The 19,365-nt window shown below is 42.4% G+C and overlaps 1 protein-coding gene across 6 annotated transcripts in view; it reads left to right on the plus strand.

Annotated features, from left to right (window-relative positions):
• The window catches only part of STARD13 (StAR related lipid transfer domain containing 13), a 300,610-nt gene that overhangs the window by 253,255 nt on the left and 27,990 nt on the right, over nucleotides 1–19,365 (plus strand). For 5 of the 6 annotated variants that reach the window (XM_062615055.1, XM_062615056.1, XM_062615058.1 and 2 more), the window contains 3 exons: nucleotides 3,278–3,349; nucleotides 5,304–5,385; nucleotides 14,876–14,939. In XM_062615055.1, the coding sequence (XP_062471039.1) occupies nucleotides 3,278–3,349; nucleotides 5,304–5,385; nucleotides 14,876–14,939 (218 nt within the window). The remainder of the gene's footprint in view (nucleotides 1–3,277; nucleotides 3,350–5,303; nucleotides 5,386–14,875; nucleotides 14,940–19,365) is intronic. The other variant, XM_062615060.1, reaches the window with a different exon arrangement.

The following is a 19,365-nucleotide window of genomic DNA, read 5'->3' on the forward strand; positions in this document are numbered from 1 at the left end:
TGTTGACAAGCTTCCCTGGAGCCACCTGGGAACACATGGAGTTTTCCAGGTCCTTCAGGGTGGCACCAAGACAGTTCAGCTTCTGCAGGCATTTTGAATTATAACTTCAATTACATGCCCAGAGCGAGATAATAGAAATCACCTTTGGCGTCTGCTGAGGATTAAGTCCTTGGCTGTGCATTTTTCTCCAAAACTGTAGGAGCAGCCAAGAGGGGAATGGCTGAAACAGGTGCCTTTAGCCGCTGAAAATACACCTGTAGAAGCAAAGTCATATTTTTGGCTTGTCCAGCAGCACATTACACTTCTCCCCTTCACCTGGCCTCTGAATAAAACCAGAATGGAGAGAGAGATGGGAAGAAACTGGGCACTGGTACATGTCCAAGACCCAGTATCCCAAAAGCTGACTTAGCAAACCTTATTTAAGGCTGAATCAGTCTGTTTAAGATGATCATTCAGAAAATGAGAGTACTCCCTATAGATGCCTTCATGGAGGAGATAAAGTTTTGAATGCAGAAGTTGATCAGTCAGTCACTTTTGAATGGTTGCAGTATGCTTACAAACAGCCTCATAAAAAAAACAACAAAACAAAACAAACCATCACAAAAACAAAACCCCAAAACCGTTGAGATTTACTTGCTTGGTTATGCCCTGTGATTATTCATCCACTGCAACCTGAGAATTTTTACATCTGAGTTGGGCTTCAGGAAGATTCCTCAGCAAGCTCCTCTGAGCAGCCAACTGCAAAAAAACATTGAAATATGATAAGTATATAAGAGCATTAAATGGTATCATTCTCTATCACCCACAGCCTCTGTTAGTTGTGCTTCCAGGCCAGATGAAGCTAGAATGTACATACAGCTGTTCTGAGTTGTAAAATACATTTTGGAATGGGACTGATTCATCTGTGTTTCTTGAGATTGAATTAAGCAAAAGAAAAAAGGATAAAGACTTGTCTTTTTTCCAAGCGCTTAATAAAAATATTCAGTCTCACTGGAACATAATAGAGATGTGCTTTCAGCACACAGATGTGCAGTAGTGAGAGTCACGTTTTATGTAAGCCGCTCATTCTTTTGTGCAGTGTTAAGAACTGAACGTACTTTCATACTCCTTTTTTTGGCCTTGACGTGAGCTAATGTCAAAGCAAATGAAGACCTGGTGGTGAATCCTTTTCAGCACTGCTAATGACTGCAGCCATTGCAGAGCTGTTACTGGCTGTCTAATCATCTTTGGGATTTTGTCAATATAAGGCTTTTGATACGTAGACCTTGCATTCTGAATTTTTATTTCTGCAACAGAACTTGCTGGCATGACTCAGCATTTAGTGGTTCAGAAAGGTGAGTGGGTCACATACTGCAGAGTATATTCAAAGCAAGCTTTATGGTGAGCTTCAGTGGGTAAAGTCATTAAAAGTATGAGTGATCTGAACAGAATTACATGGGGAAAAATTCTCGCCAGCATTTCCTATCTATAAAAATGCATTTTAGTAGAAAACAGATTTACAACTGGATTTTTTTTGCATGCAAGGCAGACCATGCAGAAAAGCAACTGATCCTGATTTTCTTTTTCCAGTTCCATCACTTGCTTTATATTTAGGGTTTAGTATTATGGCTGCCTAGATTTACAATCACAAATATTCCAAAACCCTTGACTGGTTCATTCAGGTGGAATAATAAATAACATAAAATGTCTATTTTCTTCAACACTTGCACACTTTGTTTTGCAAATGCAAGAGGTGCAGATATGTGTTTTGACTTTGATCTTGTAAACCGAAACTGTTCAAGTGGTAGATCCTGATCTGAATCTGGGCAACAAGGAGGTGTTGCCCAGGTTTTCCCAGAAACCCACATTTATCTGGGTGAGCTTCTATTTTCAGTTGTTCCTCCAGTTGCTCTGAGAGCACCTGTGCATGCAAGCAGTGCAGGCACTGCCAAAGCCGGACCTGGCACACTGCTTTCCACAATATGAGCCCATGGAGCTTGGTAAAAATTGAGGTACCCCACTGTCGACATACATTGGTCATCTCAGAGGTTGGGCACAGAACCGTGTGTGACTGCTGGACTGCTCAAAATCTTGTTTCACTAGACACATTTCAAACTATATCCTGTGTTTTTGTGTAGCTGACATTTATTTACTACTGCTTTAGCAACTGCACAAGGTGCATTTGCCTCTCCTATGCAAAAAGCTTTAGGTCTTATCAGTCCCCTCTTGAACATGAGTTTCTTCTGTTCTCTCATGCTCACATATCCCAGCTGTCACTTTCAAAGTAAAGAGGGACTGTTGTCTTGTTCAGCTGATGATTCTGACACCTCTTCTATAGGGAAGGATGCATCTTACCCAGTGAAAGCTGTTTGAGAAGGGAAACATACTACAGCATCAGCTGTGTCCATACTTTTGAAGAGTGGAGAGTGGGCAAGATGACACAGACTGATTCCTCTCCTCACTGTTTAATACAGGCCTTCTCAATAAAAGATTTCTCTTGATAAGCAACTGAAGCAACCCAAAACAGGCCTGGAAGTGAATTAAAATTAAAGAGCGAGTGGTCTGGGATCCAGTGCTTGAAGCTACTGCCTGTATCTATTTTATTTAGCTGCACAGCCATAGCTGTAGCTGTTTATTCTCTATTAGCAGCCGCAAGAGAAAAGTATTGTCAGTAGTTGATTTATCTCACCTATTTTAAACAATACTTCAAGGTGAAATGAATCACCCTTTGGAAGTACCTGTCTTTCTGTTCCCTGTGGAGGGAGTCTGCATAATGGAGTTCAGATGGCTAAAGGTAGGAGTAGGAAGGCACATCCTACCTGTGCAATTGTCCCTTCAGTAACGTAAGACCTGCAGCGGGGTTTTCCTGGCAGAGCTTTCAGTGGCTTTCACATGGGACTTTTCTCTGCAAGTGTCAGAGCAGGAAAAAACACAATGCATGCTCCCTGTCACCCCATTCCTACTCTGCTTCATCTTCACCTCTCCCCAGCAACTTACTCTTGGGAAGGGATACAACACAGGACCACAAACCTGGCTGAGCAATTTCTCCTGCTGTGGAGATGATCAACACTTCATCCTGGGCACCAAGCAGCTATGCAAACCCCAGAGTCCTGTGGACTCAGATGGGTTTGTTTGAGAGACTATTTTGTTTTCTGATGTTATAAAGAAATACTTCAGAGTGGTGACAGGGTTTTTAAGCAACAAACAGCTACTGTCAAGTCTTTGTTATACTCTTGTAATTAACTTCTAATGCAAAGTAACAAAATGGAACTTCTTTCTCTTTTCTCTTTCTGTTCAGAAATCGAAGCAAAGGAAGCGTGTGACTGGCTACGTGCAGCTGGATTTCCCCAATATGCTCAGTTCTATGAGGGTAAGTAGATTTCTTTGCATGGTATTGAAAGTACACTGGGTTTTTGCCAGCAGAGCTTGTGGCTGGCCAGCTCTACATTTGACTGAGTTATGGCCATGGCTGGCTGCTTCACAAACCCTTAGCTGCTGGACTCATACCAGTGCCTAAAGAAAAGTAAAATTCTTGCCCTCATAGCCATGGGAAGAAAAAAAAAAGAAGGACATAGTTTGTGTAAACCTCAAAGGTTACCAGAAACAAGCGCAAAAATCCAAATACATAGGTCTCGTTTCTAAAAACTTCCTGAACTGTGTCCAATATGAGATTGAATACAGTGTAAGTTACTGAAAATTTCAGTCTTACTGAAAATAAGATTGAAAACTGCCAAGTTACCAAAAGTGGACAATATGAGCTGCATTTTGCATTTGCAAATATTTTGCTAACTCCAAGCAAATGGCCATGTCCCCATCCTAGTTGTAAAACTTGTGCCCAGAGAAATGATGTCCTTGAGGACAGGGCAAGTGGTTGCACTGCTGCTGCATTCAGGGGCAGTTTGGGAACTGAGGCTGGGGTTTTCCTGCTCTCCTTAGGTTTGTGCTGAGAGGGAAACTGCAGCTGATCTTTGTTCTTCCCAAACTGCGTATTCTGCCTGCCAGAGATACAGAGTCAGCTCAGGCCCACTTGGGCTTATTAGCTGAAGCACAGCTCTGCCAAACACCACTGGACACCTTCCAGGGTCAGCTTGGGTCTGGAGGCAACACAGCTCCACTCATGGAATGATGGCCAAGAAACCTCGTGGGTCAGAGCCAGCTCTGCAGAGAGACAGCTTGGACGCCATCCATCCCCTTGTGTGGGGTTGAGGCCAGTGGGGAGTGTGATGCCAACGACACCTCCGTGGCTTCTGATGGCCCTCAAGGCTCGGGTGCTGGATCCTGGTGGATTAGGAGCACCATGCAGAAATGATTGGTTGGCTCCACATGGTCTCTATTAAACCCAGCAGGGAACTAAGATTAATAAGCCTTCCAGACCAAAGCTGACATAGATGTGTGTCTACCACTGTCCATGGGTGTCCAGTAGTACTTTTTTGTCTGCCTTGTAGTCAGAGTATCTCAGATACTGACTCCCTCAGTGAAAGGAGAGCCCACTGCCTACTGAACTCAAAGGGATGTTCCCTCCAAAAAACAACCTGTGCTGGGCTTCCATAGTTCCTGTAGAGTATGTGCCCTAGACAGTCTGAGTCTCTGAAAACAAGGTCCTTTTTACAGCATCTGTTATGTCAGTGTTAAGCACTAGTGTCTGAAAATGCTGGCTGCAGTGTCTGTATCCCAGCATCCTGCTGTGATACCTAAGCATGGCAGAGTAGTCTGGAGAGCAGCCACAGCGCTGGAACCTATCCCACCGTTAAAGCCCACTAAAGTTTAACAGCCATGTCACTTTTTATTACAAATATCAGCCTCCAGCACACTAGCCTGGCTTTTTAGCTAACATTGGGGGTTCAGCTCATCTTTTTGGTCTCTGTTACTTGAGTAACACTTTGTCTGAAATCATTGTTATTGGAACCTGTAAAAAAAGCAAAAAGCACGGAACATTTCTGTTTCTTGGGAAAAGTCTAGCAAATAGCTCATTAGCCACTGTGACAGGAATGGAGAACCTTGTTGATCATGTGGATAAAGAAAGTTTGTTGGTAATTCACTGATCTCATTTGTTTGTGCTAGGTGCTAGAAAAAACAGCTAAAGCTAAAATGAAATAACCTTGCTCTCTCTTTGGTGCACAGGATGTTCAACTATACCTTTAACAGAAAAAAAACAATAAAGTGGCTGAAAAAGTCACAGATACAGCTGGAAGGGAACCAGAGCTGTGTGAAATCAGTTATACTAGATCTCAGTGAGCAAGCACATTCAAAGCATTTTAGATGTAGACAATGTATTTTCATTTGAATAGCAAGCAGTCATCTTAATATTGTGTCTCCTTTTGTAGACTCCCAGTTTCCCATTGACATTTCTGCAGTAAAGAAAGATCATGATTTTCTTGACAAGGACCTTGTAGAACCTCTTTGCAGGTAAATAACACCTAAAATTTCTTTTCTGATAATTTAAAAACATGAGCTGATTTGTTACTGTTAGCATAGCAGCAGAAGCAGCAGCAGAGACGTTTGCTTGTCCATGTGAATTAAGCAATGGTATCTATTATGCTACCACTCTGAACTAATTTCTCTTATGGAAAATCCTGGAGTGGGACCCTCACTACACTCACAGAAAACATCACATGATTTGAGAAGACCCAAATACAATGGATTTGGAATGAGATACTTGCCTTTAAGAAATAACTAGCTATAGTACAAGCAAACCCTGGATAAGCGACTCACATTTGAGCTGCAAATGAATAAGCACAGCATAAAAGATGAAACTTCACTGCACAGAATTCAGCAAGTACTTTCTCTGGCAGAAAACGTGGTTTTCATGCTGCTGTGATTCCCTTGGTACTCTCCTTTTGGCACTAGTTGCAGAAGTGGGACCAGAACCCCACAGTACTACAGCTGCTACAACTAATCACTGCTTTGCCCCTCCCAAAGGGCTTGTGTTTGCTGTTTATCTAACTTTTTATACTCTGCTTGTGATGAATATACAGTATTGCATTGCCCAAGTTCTGTCCCCCAGGACTCAAAAAGCAGCAATTCTGTGGTAGTTTTGCAAAACCACACTGCAGAGGCATTGTTCCCCTCTTCTTTCTCCTGTGCTCAGCTCAGGCTGGATTCTGCTCCTCTCCTCTTCAGTAAGGACAAAGGAACATTTGGCCCCTAACCAGGCAGGCTTTATTATATGTTATGGAAACTTTCACAACACCAGCATCAAGATAATTGGACAAAACTCTAGTCCCCCTTCTGCAACTGTGGCTAAAGTCATCAGAGAGCATATGCTGTTCCACTGCACGTTGTACTGTGCATGTAGGAATTAATGGGTCTCTGATGGAGGACTTCAGAGAGGGGTTCTGAGAGTCATAGAAAATAAGACTGGAAGAGTATTCATCAGTCCATTTCCACATCCTGGGCTATGCCCTCCTTCCTGGAGGATCCAGGTAATTCCTGGGTGCAGCTGTCAGAATGATTTCCCAAAACTCCTTTACTGCAAGTGAGACTTACTGCTTCTCATTTTGTCTATTAAAAGTATAGGGAACAGAATATTCTCTTTCTCTATATAGTAGCCTCTGTGTCTGAAGACAAGTAAGTTGGAAAGACTTTGATCATTCAGTGATTGCTCTCAAGGATGCAGATTTGATCCACTGCTGTTCTCTGATGTTTGGTGTGAAGAATTGCTATGTCCATGGCTAAGAAACCTTCTTCCCATGCATACACACTCCCCCTGCTTCAGTCTGGCATGTTGGAGCACATACTTTGCTGTAATTTGGGGACTGAAAAGTGGTAGTGGTAGGAGGTTAAGATGCCTTTCCCTCTGCCCTCCCCTACTCCCTACAAAGTTGAAGGACTATCCAGAAGTTGAAAGATGGTATCTGTCCTTGTCCTTTTCTTGTGAAAACAAACAGTGAGGTGCAGTTATTACATAGCTCTGTGACTCTCCCCAGTCTTTCTTCTCTGAAGTAATTGGCAATGGTAGTACTTCAGTCATGGTCACCGGGCATCCAGCACCTACACAGCTAAATGGGAAAAGTTCATCTCTTGGTTCTCTGGCCTTTCTGTAGACTCACCTACAGTCACACTAGGTTGATATATTTATGAGGATTTATTTGTGAGCTGAACAGATGGAGACTTTTTTTTACCTCTCTTTTATTGAAAGATGAGGGTTTGTGAAGTAAACTATCATCTAGATAGATGCATTCATGCAACAAAATGCTTTATGTTAGCCTGAATCAAGTGATACTGCTAAGACCTGTAGTACATAAGCATAGACAGATCTTTCCAAACTTATTATTCAAAATAAAGTGTTTTATTACTGTCTAGTAACTTTTTCTGTTATGATTTTATTCAGAAGACAGCCCCTGCTGGCTTTCATTTTTGTTGGGAGTTTTTGAACAGTTTATATCTAAAAAAGGAATAGCACCTCATACATATAGCAGGTAGAGATACAAGTATTATGTATAGGCTAGTTTTCAGGTTGCAGACATTTAATTTGATGTAACTCAGCAACTCCAAAGCTTTAGCTGAGAGTAACCTCTGAAAAGCGATTTAGCCAAATGTCAAGATTCAGGTATACCAAAACCAGTAAACAGTGTCAGCCGCTGCCCCCAGTACCACCTTTGTTACTGTATTAGATACCAAACCAACATCTTCCAAGCTCTCCAGTGCACTGGAAATTCTCACAGTTCAGCTGACCACTGTTTTCTACCCTTGCTTTGCTCTGTGGTGGTGTTACAACGAGGTGCATGACAGTAAATCATATGAGAGCTGCAGGCTATGATTCACTTTCATGAAACAGCTAAAACAAAAAAAGTTGGTTATTATTTCTGTATGCACTGATTCCCAGGTCAGGAGCCAAACTTCCATTCTTCAAACACCCAAAACTGCCCTCAAAGATATGCATGACCAAGCCTTCACACTGACTAATAGTGCATTCAGCTCATAGTGCCAGACAAAATAGGTTTCTCATTTTCATTTGGAGGATAATTTTAAAGCTGGAATACCAGACTGGCTAATCAGTTTGAGCAGAGTTTTAGCTCTGAGTGGTAATGGTTTTAGCATGAACACTGAATTTCTCTGCTCTTGTTGGTTGAAATCAGACTCTCAATCTCATAGCTAGTTTTCTTATGGCATTGCAGTATACAAAACAACATGAGGCTCAAATATAGAGGAACCTTTTCTTTTTTTAAGGGAGCTGTTAGCATTTTAGTCAGAAAGCCTAAGACTCCCTGTTATAAAAGATTTCAGTGACCTTTGTGAGATATTCTAACGCTCCTGCTGTTTGCAATATTATTTGAAAATTTGGCAGACTAATGACCAAATGTGAAGCCTGTGGGTTAGAGGCCTATCTATCAGAAGATTCCACACAGATTTTATTGAGTAATGAACAATAGAAAATTGCCATGCAATCTGCAGGCAAATGCAGTCAGCCTGCCAAAATAATAATTGGGCATGAAAATTTAATAGCTGCATCTCTGTGTCATTTCCAAAATAGCAGCAACCAACTCTGCTCTGGGAACTTTTGTGGATGCTGTGATAAGAGGGTGAGAAGGAAGAGCCAAGCCATGTTGTGCTTTTTATATTCACGTAAATACAGTGACTAAGAATATAAAGAACAAGCATGCATGTCTGATACATAGGCCCCTAAACCATGCTCTTTAAATCTGAACTGTGCCAAGCAGCCAGCAGCCTATTTTTCCATAACTGTTGTCTCTTAGTTTGTAGATAATCCAAAGGTTGCTGTATATGGGACATCCTACCATAAGGGTTTTGAAATTATGACTGTATAGTCAGTACTGCCTTCTGAGTTATATTGCTGTAGGTGCTGTTAGGAAATAAGCCCAGCTTTCCCCATGCATTACAGAATGCCCTGCTCTGAAGTCAGTAGAACGGCACCCACTGACCTCAAGGAGAGCTGACTCACCTCATGTGAGCATGCAGTCTATAAGGTAACTCAGTTGCAGCCATGATAAAACGTGATGGGACTGGTGTCATGTATATCCTCTTCACACACAAAACTGGCGGAGCAGGGTCATGCCAGTGCAAGCTTTGCACACCAGCCCTAGCGGTACTAGGAGGACCTCAGCAGAGCCCAGTGCAAGGAGTTAAATTCCACAGCCGCAGAATAAACTAGCTAGGGTGATGTGTATCCAGCGCCTAAACTTGAGTGAGAATAATGATAAAACAAAGAAATAGTGTTGTGTTTCCCTCAGAGGGAAGTTTTAGGGAACTGTATAATGTTTTGCTTTGTCATGATCCATAAAAGAGGACATTTGTAGATCTGCCAAGGTCTGTGCTGTCCATGTTAGCCCTCCCCACAGTGCCTCCTGCATGACTATGCCCCTGGATGCATTCCCCACCAGCTGCTTGGAATCAGCTGCAGAACAGTTCCATAGGAATGCATGGAGATCCAAGTCTGGATAGCTCTACAAGCAGGACAACAGGTTCCTCACAGGGTTTTCCAGCTAATCAGGTCCTGCATTGCTGCAGGCTTGTGTTTACACTGCTTTGTGCTGTGCAAGATGCAAAAGTCAGAGAATTCCTACTTCTGAAGAACTTCCATCATAAAGGTTAATAATTACAGCACTGGGGTTGAGATTCAGAGTCCTGAATACCCTTGTCTGTTGCCATCTTAGATATCCTAAGGTACCTCAGACTTCTCCATGGCTGGCTGGACCATAGAGGACCTGCAGTAGCTGAAAGCCAGGCTTGATTGTCTAAGGCATCTAAAATAGCACCGGATGATACCTCTGTCCACTGATGTTTGAGCATTGTTTCAAGAGACACTTTTAAACATAGACACAATGTTTGCTCCCCATTCTGGAGACCAGTAACACATGGTGTCCCTCAGGGATCAGTGTTGGGACCGATCTTGTTCGACATCTTTGTTGGTGGCATGGACAGTGGGATTGAGTGCGCCCTCAGCAAGTTTGCCAATGACACCAAGCTGTGTGGCTTGGTTGATATGATGGAGGGAAAGAATGCCATCCAGAGGGACCTTGACACGCTTGTGAGGTGGGCTGATGCCAACCTCATGAAGTTTAACCATGACAAATGCAAGGTCCTACACCTGGGTCGGAGCAATCCCAGGCACAGCTACAGGTTGGGCAGAGAAGAGATTCAGAGCAGCCCTGAGGAGAAGGACGTGGGGGTGTTGGTTGATGAGAAACTGAACATGAGCCGGCTTCAGTGTGCGCTTGCAGCCCAGAAAGCCAACCATATCCTGGGCTGCATCAAAAGGAGCGTGGCCAGCAGGTTGAAGGAGGTGATCCTGCTCCTCTACTCTGCTCTTGTGAGACCTCACCTGGAGTATTGTGTGCGGTTCTGGTGTCCTCAACATAAAAAGGACATGGAAGTGTTGGAACAAGTCCAGAGAAGGGCCACGAGGATGATCAGGGGACTGGAGCACCTCCCGTGTGAAGACAGGCTGAGAAAGTTGGGGCTGTTCAGCCTGGAGAAGAGAAGGTTGTGTGGAGACCTCATAGCAGCCTTCCAGTATTGGAAGGGAGCCTATAGGGATGCTGGAGAGGGACCCTTCATTAGGGACTGTAGTGATAGGACAAGGGGTAACGGGTTAAAACTTAAACAGGGGAAGTTTAGATTGGATATAAGGAAGGAATTCTTTACTGTGAGGGCGGTGAGGCACTGGAATGGGTTGCCGAGGGAGGTTGTTCAAGGCCAGGTTGGAAAGGAGCCTTGGGTGATATGGTTTAGTGTGAGGTGTCCCTGCCCATTGCAGGGGGGTTGGAACTACATGATCTTAAGGTCCTTTCCAACCCTAACTATTCTATGATTCTATGTTTCACCATAGAGATAAGTGTTAAACCACAGAGGTAATGTTTACCTGTGATGGCCTGGAGAAGAAATAAAATTAACATCAGTGAAGCATTTACTATAGTGAATATATTGCAGACTTCTGAATACTGTAAAGCTTTCCAGACAAGCATTCAAATGCATCCTAGATGATTTGGTTTTATATACCCACCTCTCTTTCATTTATTAAATGTATTTTTTTCCTGTGTTTTCTCAAGTCCTGATTTTGTGCTTTGTTGACATTACAAACAGGCAGTCTTTTCCCATGTTTTTTAAGCAGTGATGTCAGAGTAGTGATTCTCCCACTTTGACTGGGACATTTGTGACAGCTTTTGTAGCCAGAGACTTTTATTTTTTTTTGCTTTTTGAAAGATTTGATGAGGGTTTTGCTGTCAGTCATCTAATGACTTTAAGCAGATGAGAAAAGTTTTCTGCCTCTGCTGGCACATCAACAAGGCAAAAGAAGTTGAAACAGACTGGCTTTGACTGGAGTTGTTAGTACCAGGCAAGCTCACAACTATGATCATTAGTTCTCTAATTTCACTGCCAAATCTTCCCACAGCACTGGAAGTGCCCCAGAAAGCATGCCAATGTTTTGTAGATGGGTAAATTTAAAACCTGAGGTTGAGGCCCTGGCACCCAATAGAAGGTAGTTTTTTTTTTGATGGAGCAAGTTCTTCCTAGCAAAGCTAGGTTGGAAACCAGCCAGGACAATGGTGTGGCTTCCCAAACCTCAGGTTCAATACTCATTTTTATAGAGATGACCTCTCAGTCCCTGCTGACACAACCTCACTTTTGGATGCTATTAGAGGGAAAGTGATGGCTTTAGATGGTCTTGTTGGTTTCATCATGTGCTTTCTGCACCTTTCCATGCTGAAGAAGCATCCTTCATAGAAATGCCATGACATTTTCTGCTGTTGGGTGGACATGTACAGAGGTACCTGTGTGCAAACAGGGCAAAGGATACATCAAGGACTTTTGCTTCCTTGTCTTCCTGCTTTTGAAGTGCGTGCTAGCTCCTCAGTTGTTAGAAGGCAAGTGATACCATAATGAATGGAAGGAGCACTGGTCCCTGTATTTAAAATATTTTCTTCTACATCTTCTCCGTAACACCTGCAAATAGGCAGTGAGTGTAGAGGATTTGTATAAACTGTTGAGGAAGCAGTTGCAGCAATCATCTGCCAGGGGCTGTTGAGGAGACAGCTCTCTTTCTCAGGAGTTTCTTCAGTGCCTGCTCTCATGAAAGCAAGTGAGGGGAAGTTGATGTCTTGTTTTTCAGAGTTGATGAGCAGCTTGAAAGGAGAAAGTGGTTTCTCAGGTTTTCTGAGCCTCAGGGAGTGAATTTAGCTGATGCTTGTCTCCCAGTCAGCCTTGCAGAGTGTCTTTAGGTCAAGGAAGCAGGGAGCACTTCCCCATCCCTGGTCTGACTGCTCAAAGTGTGAGGACACAACAGCAGCTTGACTCAGCTATGCAGCTATGAGCACTCAGGTGGCACACAGTGGCATGTCAGTGTGGGAATGTGGCTACAAGCTTGTCTTTTCAGCACAGTCCAGCTAATGCACGGACTCCAATCTGAGCTTCCAGTTCACCTCTCTTGTTATCTCCAAGGACAGACAGTTGAGCCAAAGGCCTTTGGAAATGTGTCTGTGCCTATGTATATTTAGAATTAATACTGATATACAAATGGAAACATTTTGCACTCAAAAGAAGTGCTGAACATTATTTAGCCCCAGGGCTCCAAGAAATTGCAACTTTAGGTTGAAAAATTCCATATTTGGGCAAAAGATGATCTTTGCAGTAATAGATGTAATCCCAAAGGAGAATCTGTGGGCAGAAGGCTGAAGATATAGCTATGGAGCCACAAAGCCTGAAATTTATTTAAAGAACATTACTATCATGCATGCAGGGTGTGCTTGTGCATACATTATACACACATTAATATGATGAGCACAGGACTTTTCTGATAGAGCATAACAGGTTTATGGGCTTGAATTAGGGAGGAGTATTTTGTCTACAGAAGAGCAGGTGACATTTCATACAGAAATGTTTTTTTATAGGAAGATCCACATTTGACGGGCTGGTTCTTTATTAGTTGTGCCAGTTTGGAAGGATCTCTATTATTAGAAGTTCCGGGGAGGAATATGTTAATGCCATAATTTCTTATGGTATGTGAGAGATTATATTACTGATGTGTTCCTTTTTTTTTTCACTTGTCCTTGTAACTTACCACATATATATAACATTTCAAATATTATCAGTTCCAGAGATTTGCAGCCTCTTTCTGAGACCCAGAAGAAACACGGGCAGCTCTTGCCACAAAGACATGCTGCAGAGATGCAGGCAGCCTACGGAAGAGTGTTGAGAGCACATGGTTCTCACACTCTGCCTCTCTTTATTTTGAAATTCACCCCTAAATCTGGAAAATGTTCAAAATCAAACCTATTAACCTCTGAGCCTCTGCTTTTAGAAGATGGATGGTTTAATGAATCAGAACCTTTAAGTATAAACAAAAACCTAATCAATTATAATTAGCATATTAGGCTCTCTATTGAAAGAGCATGTTTTCTTGTCCTTTCTGCACATGGGCACACACACACATTCACTTCCCATCTTTATCAGACTGTCATTTCAACCACCAGCATGATCATATAGTCTTAGATTTAAGGAGCAGAAGCCTTACAGAGTCCATGGTAACATCATAGAATCATAGAATAGTTAGGGTTGGAAAGGACCTTAAGATCATCTAAATCCAACCTCCCTGCAATGGGCAGGGACACCTCACACTAAACCATATCACCCAAGGCTCTGTCCAACCTGGCCTTGAACACTGCCAGGGATGGAGCATTCACAACTTCCTTGGGCAACCTATTCCAGTGCCTCACCATCCTCACAGTAGAGTTCCTTCCTTATCTCCAACCTAAACTTCCGCTGTTTAAGTTTTAACCCGTTACCCCTTGTCCTATCACTACAGTCCCTAATGCAGACTCCCTCTCCAGCATCCTTATAGGCTCCCTTCTGATACTGGAAGGCTGCTATGAGGTCTCCACGCAGCCTTCTCTTCTCCAGGCTGAACAGCCCCAACTTCCTCAGCCTGTCTTCATATGGGAGGTGCTCCAGTCCCCTGATCATCCTTTTGGCCCTCCTCTGGACTTGTTCCAACAGTTCCATGTCCTTTTTATGTTGAGGACACCAGAACTGCACACAATACTCCAAGTGAGGTCTCAGGAGAGCAGAGTAAAGGGGCAGGATCACCTCCTTCGACCTGCTGGTCACGCTCCTTTTGATGCAGCCCAGGATACGGTTGGCTTTCTGGGCTGCAAGCGCACACTGAAGCCAGCTCATGTTCAGTTTCTCATCAACCAACACTCCCAAGTCCTTCTCCTCAGGGCTGCTCTGAATCTCTTCTCTGCCCAACCTGTAGCTGTGCCTGGGATTGCTCCAACCCAGGTGTAGGACCTCGCATTTGTCATGGTTAAACTTCATGAGGTTGGCATCAGCCCATCTCACAAGTGTGTCGAGGTCCCTCTGGATGTAATTCCTTTCCTCCAGCATTAACATCATTGCCAACATTTATTTAAAGATGTTAGATTTGTTACATTTGGTGTGTTAACCTGTATGTATGATCCACAAGTGTGGGAAAGGAACTATGAGCTGTGGATAGACATTTAACTGCTAAAATTTATTCTTTCTGTCATCTTTTCAAAGGACATTTTAAAGTTCCTGAAGCAAGGAGCTGCATCTTTTTCTTCTTTTACCAGTGCTTTGAAATCCACGTGTTAGACCAGTTATGTTACAGTCCTGTAGAAGGCAATTTACCTCCTTCTTCTCTTGTAATTTCCCCAGCCATCAGCCATGTTTGTTTATACCTGTTTCCTTTGCTAAGTACTTAAATGTTTATGAATTAAAAAACAATGTCCAAAGCCTGGCAATTAAGGAATGTAAAATTATGATTCCCTTTTAATGCAGTGGTCTTATACCCTGGAATATGTCATTTCTGAAGCCTGTTGTATGCAGTTGGCAGATAAGAGAAAAGCTTTTGAACTTACAAAAAGTCATGCCCTTTAATCAGAGGCTGCTAATCTTTCGCATTTGCTTTGCCCTGTAGACGACTGAACACACTGAACAAGTGCGCCTCAATGAAACTCGATGTGAACTTCCAAAGAAAAAAGGTAAGGAAACTGTATGAAATGTCCTGGCTTTGCACTGCCTTTTCTGTTAAAACCTCCCCAGTTTAGCCTTTTAGTCAGTAATGCTTTTAAAAGTAAATTAAGTGTATTTGACTTTGAACAGATTTCAGCATTATCTGGACACACGATAATGTGAATTGCTGAATCTTGAAATTATAAATAAAACAGAAAAAAACTGTGACTAATGCAGCAGAAACAATGGTATGTGTGCTAAAAGGGCACACACAGTACTTAAAACTTTGCATACATGCAATTCAAGGTAGAGGGTGAAGAGATGGTGTGGTTTCATTAGGCTGGCTTGTTTGCCAATGCCGTGTGAGTGCAGAATGGAAAATCCTGCTTGGAAAAGAAATGGAAGCTGCTTGGATTAAAACAATATCATTTATTTCTTGTGCTGACTTATTCACAGTTAAGAATATGAAAATAAACTCTCATCCTTGCAAACTGCTGTGTCACATGGGAATTATTTGAGCTTAAAGGTTTTCAATGAGGACTGCAGAAACTGCCTATTGATTTTGAGGGTTTTGTAACATGTCCAGCATTAACTGTTGAATGTTTGGTTTTCTGGTCACAAATTCCCCCAAGCCCTTCAGTAGTATACAACTGCAGTTGTCGACTGAGAAATCTTGGTGCCTGTTTTTCCTTCCTTAGAGCATTTGTCTAATGCTTTTTAAAACCTGCCTCTGAGAGCTGCATTTTTGGTGTCTTTGCAGATTCAGTCTATTCATGCTCTATTCAATGTCTGAGGGAATTTGAACAGAGAATGGTTTTAATGTCTGGGTATTTTACTTTTGGCATGTGCCCATTTGTTCCTAGTGTATGTAGCCTCTTTAGCTTGCATTTTGTCTGTTCACTCAAGTCACGGAGAGCTCTTCTCTTCACTGCTTCAGACCTGATGGTTTTTTCTTGTCTTTGACAAGTGTCAATACTTTCCACATCAAACACCCATGTTATAGCTGAGACAGGGAACAGTAATTTCCCCTGGCTACACAATAACTTTATCATCTGAGCAGGTAGGCACTACAGGAAGAGGCTGAGGTCCTTCAGCAAAAACTAACTCAGTTGTGTCATTGACCTGCTTGCAGTGGTGTCTGGTTTGCATCCATGAGCTCATGTACTTGTGTTTAAGCTGAGATACCGGAGTTGCAGAAGAGACAAATACAAAAGGCAACATATAGGTGAATGCTGATTGTCCTCTTGATATTTTGTTCGGTTCCTCCCCTTCTTCTGTTCAACAGATATTTTGGGTTTGGTGTGAGGTTTGTATGCTTGCTTGCTTGCTTGCTTCTGTAAGTGTCTGATTGTGCTGGTTTAAAAAAAGAATTTTCTTATTTTGGGTTTCATTAGTTTTGCTGCCACTCCTCCCTGCTTTGAATAGATTTAAGCCCTCAGCTGATCTCTTTGCAGATGACCATTATTCACTATGGAAGTCAGACTGCCCTAATTTTTCAGGGCACAGAAGCTAGTTGGGTCCATACTTGCATGAGGCCAGGGAGAATCAGAACACAGAATACAGCAGAGAAAGAGAGGATGAAGGAGATCTGAGACAACAGATACAGAGCAACTGAAAGGAGAAGAGTGGGGGGGGAGAGAAGAGGGAGAAGAGACTGCTGGCAGAAGGAAACGTAAATGCCTGTGCAAAAGACAGAAATCGGGTCTGCAATAGAATGCTGAACCGAATGAAATGCAAACTCAGCTTGCTTTGGAGGTTCAGCATAACAGGTTTGCACAAGACTAGCACAGCTGCTTGAGTGGTTCATCAAAATATGGCCAAGAGAGCTGCCAGGCAAGGTTACTGTGAAAGCCAGCATGGTGTGAGCATTCCCCACAACCTGCTCTCCCAACCAAACCATTTGTGCTGTGGGCTGCTCTCTTCCCTTTGGCTTGATCGAGATACATACAGAAATCCTTGTATATGTGTTACAAATATGTCCATAAGCGATTTGGACAGACAGAGATTAGCCTTTGGATTAACTGCCTTCTGCAGCTGTCGATTTATGAGAATTCCTGCCCCCAGCTGGAAAAATGTGGCAGAATTCCACCGCAAATAAACCCACTTTTTGCCTTTTGTTGCCCTCCTGTATCTCAGGCAAGGACACCCTCAGTCAAAAAGCTGTACTATTTTAGATCAACTGTGACAAATCTGTGAATCAAAACCTCTTTCTCTTTGGCAAATGTTGTCAGTCACTCTTCAAGAAACTTGCCCCTTCTCAACTTCCCAAACATAATAGTATTAAATGGACTCTTGAATATGCTCCAAAGCTGTGCACTCAGTTTCACCCTAGGTCAGTAAAAGTATATAGTCACTGCTCCAAGATGTCTGCTCTGCCTGTGTAAGATGAATTGTTGCTTTCAGACCCACTCTTGATCCACTGTCACCAGCTATGGGGACATGTCAGTTGGCAAAGTGCTCTCTGCAATTTTTTCAGGACTCCCTCACTTGTCAGGGCACTCTGGTATCTAACAAGAACAGTGGGTTATTCAGGATGTCCGTGGTTTCCAGAATTCCTACTGATTCCATCAAAAGAAAAGCACATTATGTCACAGGACTCACAGTCAGCTGAATCTGGAGTGTGTCATCATGACAGCATTTCAGTATCTAGATATTTCGTTTGTCTAATTTTGCTCATGACAAAACACAAACATTTTCATTACAAATTAAAAAAAAAAAGAAAATAAACCCCCAAAACCAACACAAAAACACAAAGCTAACCTTTTTTTTGGTTTTTTTTGCCTATAGAGCTGTCCATTTCAACACTGAAAACTGTCTGTATTTTCTGACTGGTTCTTGGGCATACTGTAATCCTATCTTTGTGTCATTAGAGGCAAAAATTGGTTACTACCAATATCGATTCATGATCATCTCTACTTTCTCAAAAATAGTGTAAAATCAAAACTTATTTTCCTCTAAAATTGATTTAAAGTATATTCACTGCTGAATTTGTTTATTTCTGTCTCCTGCTCTGCTCTCCTCACGGTGTTTTTCACAATATCTCTACCACTTTGGCTAGTTTTATAGATTCCAGTTTGTAGAAAATGCAGGCTAAATCCTATCAGTTCATACAGTAATGGCAGTGCAGCTACAGGGGTTTGTGTCAGCCAAGAATCTTCTTCAAGGACCCTTTGGCATACTGAGATGTTCAACAAATACGTTTTTATCCTGTTGGCTGGTGCCATCCTATTGGCTTGGGTGGTGGTATGCATTGTAGATATAATTACCGCTGCTAAATATTTAACAGAACATAACCTTGCAGTTTTTAAAATATCCACTTTATGGCACTACTAAGACCACAGTAGATGGATTTTTAAGTGCCTCAGTGTGTGCAGTCCTTCACCCGTATAAGCATACAGTACACTGTGAAGCTAAAACGAAGGTAGAGCTTCTTGATAAGCTGTTTCTTCCCTGCAGACAAAATGGCCAAAGCAGTATTAGCCTTTTCTAGCCCCTTTCCTGATGCTTCTCTAGCTGCTTCCTTTTTCTCTCTAGCCACGGAACTAAGATCTCCATTCATACCTGTGAACTAACATCAGTGGCAGGAGCACTGCACACTTTGACGTTAGCAACGTAAGCAGATAAAAGAGGAATGACTGAGCCTAAAATTTTATAGCTATATTTTACATTTTGGACACGATCTGAAACATCTGGCCAACTTGAAGTGGTAAACTGGCAAAAGCTTATGGCATGAGCGAGACGTGGCATGCTACTAAACCCCTCTTCTGAGGTTTTGCATTATTTAAGGTTTGGGGCATTCTTGTAAAATTTGGTTTACATTTTTCAATTAGGCCAGCAGAGATCTAGTCAGAGATGGGAGGTAACTTTGCCATCAAAACTTCATACAAAAATACTTCAAATAGTAAACTTCTAAAATGAGAATTTTTCCAGTCCCAAAATAGTCTTTCTGGTTTAGCACCTCATTTTAGTCTAGCAGCCTGTCATATTTTACTGCCTTCATACTGCTTCCAAGAATGTGAAGAGCTGCTTGGATGTCATGTAGGTGAAGTTAGTTTGTCCTGCTTTAAAACAAATGTACAAGAATAATGCAGTATAAATCCAGTTCAAAGTCAGGGGAAGGATACTCATTAGCAACTGAGGGCTTCTCATCCTTAGAGAATATCAAATTCAACTCTGAATGCTTTGTGCTGAAGATGTATCTTTTTTGTTTGAGCAAACAGATGAGAGAAAAGTCATATGGAGAGCTTTTTTATCCAATTTTTTTTTCAAGGTGCATTTTGTCTGCATTGCAGAGTAGTCCTGGAGCTGCCTAGACAGAAGTGCAATTCTGCACGCCCTAGGCAGAGGGTGAGGAAAGGCTGTGGGGCTGCTGCTGCCTCTGGAGAGGTCAGGGGAAGCCAGAGACAGAGGGCCAGGCTGCAGGTCGTCAAGGTTGGGGTGCCTCTGATGGCAAAA

This window comes from Pezoporus occidentalis, unplaced genomic scaffold (genome assembly GCF_034315485.1).
Source record: "Pezoporus occidentalis ecotype Australia unplaced genomic scaffold, CSIRO_AGI_Poc_V1 ctg18, whole genome shotgun sequence".
Classification (NCBI taxonomy): domain Eukaryota; kingdom Metazoa; phylum Chordata; class Aves; order Psittaciformes; family Psittacidae; genus Pezoporus; species Pezoporus occidentalis.